The following is a 5,916-nucleotide window of genomic DNA, read 5'->3' on the forward strand; positions in this document are numbered from 1 at the left end:
ACGGACCAACTAAACCCGTCCGGTGTTAACCCCCTAACACTTGATTAATAATCAAATTCATCCGAGAAATCGGAAAAAAAAAAAAAAACAAACAAACTCGGGACGGGGATGTTAAGCCCGTCCGAGAAATCGCAAAAAAAGAAAAAAAAAAAAAAAAACTCGGGACGGGGACGTCAAGCCCATCCGAGAAATCGCAAAAAAAAAAAAAAAAAAAACTCGGGACGGGGATGTCAAGCCCGTCCGAGAAATCTCCTTTACTTCCGTAATATTCTTTTTTTGTTGAGGGTTCCAAACTTCCAATACCTCATTTTTTTATACTCATTATAAGTTATATTTTATGTCTTCATTTTTTTCATATTCAAAGTATAAATTATCAATCCGAACTGTTCAACGTGATATACATACTAAAATATAGTTGAAGATGAAATTTTTGCTATTTTTTAAGATGGATAAAAAATTATTGTTTTTTGAAGGATGCAAAAACAATGATTTTGTACTTATCTTAAAAAATTATAAAAGTTTATACCTAGACATATTTTAGTATAAATATCATGTTAAGCGGTTCAGATCAACAGTTTGGACTTTGAAAACAAAGATATAAAATATGATATATGATGAGTTATGAAAAATATGAGATATTAAAAACTTTTTTTTTTATTTATGGTTTCTAAAAAAAATTGTTCTCTCCATCTCCAGGAGAGAGAACGACAAAATTTTCAAAGTGGCGGCCCCCAGCCGACAGAGAAGAAAAGGAGAGAAGGGAGGGGCTTTTTTTTTAAATGTGGTTTAAGATTCGTGCAGAATGATTTGAATGGCTGTGATTTCGGAAATTCATTTCCTTCTCTACGAAGGAATAAAAAGGAGGGGGGATTTTAATGTGGTGCGGTCTGCTGGAAAGGGCCGACAGAAAAGAAAAGGAGAGAACGGAGGGGATTTAAAAAAAAACAAATGCTTCAAGATTCGTGCAGACTGATTTTGGAAATTCATTTCCTTCTCCAGGAAGGAATAGAAAGGGGGGGGCGATTTTGAATTCGTATCCTCTGAGATATCTCAAACTTTGCGTGACTTTATGGAAAATCCCAACCGTTTAAATACGAACTACACGAATCTCAAAGCACACATTACATCACCCCCGAATAGGCACCGGACACGTTGGTCACACAAAAGTTGAGATATCTCAGAGGATACGCACTCGAGGATTTTAAGAGAGGAAAGGGATAGAGTGAGGATATGTCCGTGTGGCGTTTCGTGCGGCCAAGTCATTTTGGTTTCCAAATTGTTGTTATAAACTTATAAATTATATTTCTTTCAAATTGATTCGAAAGGTTTCAGTTATTTAAAAGTCAAATTCTCAGTTTTATTTAATTTAAGTTTCGTTAAATCACCACTTTTTTGGTAACAATTTGAGTTTAATTTTCTATAATACTATATTTATAGTTCAAGTTTGTTTAATTTATCATATGATTTTATTAATAAGATTCACTAGTCATAATTGTTCACAATGTTTTAAATTTATTATGTCATGTTTAATTGTTCACAATGTTTTAAATTTATTATTCCCATTTTTTTATCATTAAAGTCCGTAGGCTAAAATTAAATTAAATTCGCAATGAGAATAAGAGTGTTGAAAATTACTAATCAAATATACCAACCGGAGATGCAACTTTTGGGTACACATATCAAAGGAGTGTGAACATTTTCATTTGCCCCCTAATTTGTTCTCTGGCGTTATTTACTCTCCCACGCGATTGTTGCTCTCACTCACAGTCGATTCTTGCTCTCTCAGTCGATTATTTTGCTTAGTGTAATCCAGGCCATGGCTGGAAGCAGGAGCCCTGCAATCGGAATCGACCTCGGTACTACATACTCCTGTGTTGGGGTCTGGCGGAATGACCGAGTGGAGATCATTGCCAATGACCAGGGAAACCGTACGACGTCTTCTTGCGTGGGCTTCAAAGAAACCCAGAGACTCGTCGGTGATGCGGCTAAGAATGAGGCCGCTAGCAACCCTACCAATACTGTCTTTGGTGTGTCTCGCTCTTCTAATATTTTCTTCTCTGTGATAAATTGCCACATTCTTTAATTTCTCACTGGAGTTTTTTTTTTTAGGGTTAGTGGTTGAAGTAACCACTAACAAATATATTGATAAAAAAAATATTTACAAGAACCTTTTGCCTATTTAACTGTACTTATTTCTCACTGGAGTTGCTAAATGTTGTATTTAATTTGGAGGCATCTCTCAGTACACAAATTAAAACCAAAAGCACCAAATTTATTTTAATAGGTACCCCTCTCCTTCATTTTATTATCAATTGGATGTGTTTTAGCACCCAACATATCATGAAATTTTCCATTCTGCCAAAGCGGGTGGGAGGGGGGAGGCCGGAGGAGGGGGGGGGGGGGTGGTGGAGCGGGGAAGGGGAATCTGCAGAGGGCAATTATCAGGACAACAAAACTCGTAGTACTTATCAATCTGCTCTTTTATCATTATTTATTTGTTTTATTTGGTGCTCCTGCTTGATGCTTCTTTAGATGTTCATATTTTTGACTTAATTGAGTCTTAGTTCACTGAAGTTGACCTTGTAACGAACTCTCTGTTATGTTCTGATGTTCAAAATAGTGCCAAGAACTTGATTTGTTGCTTCTGTAACATTAATTCATGCATTGTAGTTGACCAATAATCTAGACTATATAACATAAAAACACAGATGCAAGTAGAATACAGTATTTTGGTTGTAAAAAAATATGCTACTTGATGTGGCCAATCCGTGTGGTTGCTGCTACTAGAAAAAGTAAATAATGTTTTGTGAATTTTCTTGGATCGGACAAATTTGATTTTTTTCTTAATAAAAGGTAGGATTAGAATTTAAATAGTTAGTTGATTTTATTAGAGCATTTTCTTGTTGAGTATATTATTTATCAATTATTTATAGTAGAATTGACTTGTAGAATGTAACATACCAATAGAAGAGTCATTTTATGGCTTAAAATTAGCATAATGATTTTCTTGTTTTCATTTTCTTTTAGCTGTCAAGCGGTTGATTGGCAAACGCTTTTCTGATCCCTGCGTCCAAAGTGACAAGAACCTCTGGCCTTTCAAGGTAATTGAGGGCAATGATGACCGGCCCAATATTATTGTCAATTATCAAGGTGAGGAGAAGCACTTTGCTGCTGAGGAGATATCTGCAATGATTCTTACAAAGATGAAAGAAGTGGCAGAGGTATTCCTTGGTTGCACCATAAAAGATGCTGTAGTCACTGTCCCAGCATACTTCAATGATGCTCAGCGTCAGGCCACCAAAGATGCCGGCGCTATTGCTGGCCTAAATGTTATGCGTATAATGGATGAGCCGACTGCAGCTGCTGTGGCTTACGGCTTTGATACAAATGAGGTTAACTCTTCTGTGAAGAAGAATTTGCTTATATTTGACCTTGGTGGTGGTACTTTTGATGTCTCCTTGCTTAGTATTAGCAATGGTGTAATTGAGGTGAAGGCCACTGCTGGTGACACCCACCTCGGCGGGGAGGACTTCGACAACCGTATGGTGAAATATTTGGTTGAAGAGTTTAGAAGGAAGCATATGAAAGACATTAGCAGCAATCCGAGGGCTTTGAGGCGCCTTAAGACCGCATGCGAACAAGCGAAAAGAATCCTCTCCACCACCACTCAAACTACTGTGAGCATTGATTGTCTCTATGAGGGGACTGATTTCTATTCCACAATAACTCGTGCACGGTTTGAAGAGCTCAACGTGGACCTTTTCGAAAAATGTATTGAGACTGTTGCAAAGTGTCATGAGGATGCTGGCATAGACAAGAACAATATTGATGTGGTGGTTCTCATTGGTGGTTCTACCCGGATTCCAAAAGTCCAAAAACTCTTGAAGAATTATTTTAGTGGTAAGGAGCTATGTAATAGCATCCATCCAGATGAAGCGGTCGCATATGGTGCTGCCATACATGCTGCAAATTTAAGCGGACAAGGTACTGAGGAGATCAGTAATTTGGTGCTCATTGATGTCACCCCACTTTCGCTTGGAATTAATGTTTTAGGTGATATCACACATGTCATCATTCCAAGGAACACGCCAATACCAACACAGAAGTCACACGAGTACTCCACAAGTGCAGATTTCCAATCAGCAATTAGAATCAAAGTTTACGAGGGAGAGCGTGTGCAGAGTGAAGATAACAATTTACTTGGCCAGTTTTCTCTATCTGGGATCCATCTTGCGCCAAGAGGTGAAACCAATATTAATGTAACTTTTAAAATTGACAGTGACGGCATATTGCATGTATCTGCTAAGGAGCCAGTCAGTGGTACAAAGGAACAAATCACCTTAATCAATGAAGAGGGCAGGCTCAGCAAGCAGGAGATAGATAGGATGGTGCAGGAAGCAGCGAGGAATAGAATGGAGGATGAACTGTTTAAAGAGAAGGTTTTAGCCAAGAACTCATTGGAAGACTATGCATACTCCTTGAGGAAGTTGGTGAAGAATAATGATAAGGCATCAGGTGAATATGCCAAGTCCATTGCTGAAGCTGTTGACAAGATGATCGAATGGCTCAAGCATGATGTGCCCAATGATGTATATGTGTATCACACCAAGAAGAAAGAGCTTGAAGAGATGAGCTCCACCCTCTCGAGAATGAGCTTATAATATGTTCCTGTTTGTGGAGGTGAATTCCCAAATTTTGGTGATGACCATTTTGAGATTGAATATCATTATGATTATGACTAGGATTATTATTCTGATGGTGACTAGGATATGTCATATGTGATATTAATTAGTGGGAAAACTATCATCTCTGTGATTTCTTTTTATTTAATTTGGTTGGGTTAGAGTAGAAAAGGATTAATGAATGTGGTTCTAATATGTTGGAGTCAGCATAGCACCTGGAGTTCTGAACATCTGCTAGTAATTAAGCTATTTTCTTTGCATGATACTCCTTTGTTAGTTTATAGCTTAATCTCAGTCAAAGTTCGATCTTGTCCGTGATTTTGTTTTTCCCAATTTTATATTTTCATTCTCAATTCATTTAATATATATATATTGGTCCCAGTCTATTTCTTACCATGCACTTAAGCTTTGGTTGGTTCATGAATCCTTCTTTTTCTGGGCTGTTTCCGGGGGTTTTCACACTTGTTGGGATATGATGGTACGGTTTCCACATTATTCATAATATAAAGTATACATTTTGAGACTGGTATCTCAGAGGATAAAAATGGATTATATTAAGAAACAATTTTGTTCAAAATTTTGAAACTTCATAAAAATTCTTACTAAATGCTGACTAGAAACTATTACAAGTTAATAAGTTGAACGGTCGTAGAGAAACCAACAGACTTGGTGATTCAACCGGGTCAATATTTTAACAGAGAGCAGTGCAAATATCATATTCAGTACTGTTTTGATTCTACAGTAGCTCATCGTGCATGGAGTAAAACTACTCTATTAAACTCTTTACCCGAGAGTAATCATGACATCCCAGGAATCTGAAGCGGCTCTGCTCCAAGCCTCCAACCACGCAATTGCTGAGTAACTGACTACTTTCTTTTCTCCAAAACAAAAAACAAACTACTTTCAATCATAAAAAAAGGAAAAGTGACTGCTTCGGTGTTCGGTCTTAACTCTTAAGTATGCTTCCTGATAGATAATCACAGATTTTATGCAGGACATGAAAAGTATCCCTTCGGTGTGTTCGTTTCTGTCTATTGGCTTACTGTACAATATTCTACAGTGACAAATGAATTATTCGGGTTCGGTTCAGGGAAGTAAAAAAATTCGTGATTTGGAAATAATTTGGGTATAATTCGGAAATGATTCAGAATTATCCGGATCAGAAATTTCAGTCTTGCAAGAGAACAAAAAAAAAATTATGAAAAAAATTCGGAAAAAAATCATGGTTAATTCG

At 37.1% G+C, this 5,916-nt stretch overlaps 1 protein-coding gene across 1 annotated transcript; it reads left to right on the plus strand.

Moving 5' to 3' along the window:
• Positions 1–1,750: 1,750 nt before the first annotated feature.
• Positions 1,751–4,873, plus strand: LOC144545986 (heat shock cognate 70 kDa protein-like). Its single transcript, XM_078294538.1, has 2 exons — positions 1,751–2,027; positions 3,028–4,873. Exons 1-2 carry the CDS (start codon positions 1,817–1,819, stop codon positions 4,659–4,661), a joined length of 1,845 nt encoding a protein of 614 aa, XP_078150664.1. The 5' UTR covers positions 1,751–1,816; the 3' UTR covers positions 4,662–4,873.
• Positions 4,874–5,916: the final 1,043 nt, after the last annotated feature.

Source organism: Carex rostrata, chromosome 2 (assembly GCF_964058835.1).
Source record: "Carex rostrata chromosome 2, lpCarRost1.2, whole genome shotgun sequence".
Classification (NCBI taxonomy): Eukaryota; Viridiplantae; Streptophyta; class Magnoliopsida; order Poales; family Cyperaceae; genus Carex; species Carex rostrata.

Excerpts from the sequence above, each read along its gene's own strand:
- LOC144545986 (XM_078294538.1), top strand. The coding sequence starts at position 1,817 with ATGGCTGGAAGCAGGAGCCCTGCAATCGGAATCGACCTCGGTACTACA. Across the intron at positions 2,028-3,027 it reads CCCTACCAATACTGTCTTTG|CTGTCAAGCGGTTGATTGGC; the intron begins GTGTGTCTCGCT and ends ATTTTCTTTTAG.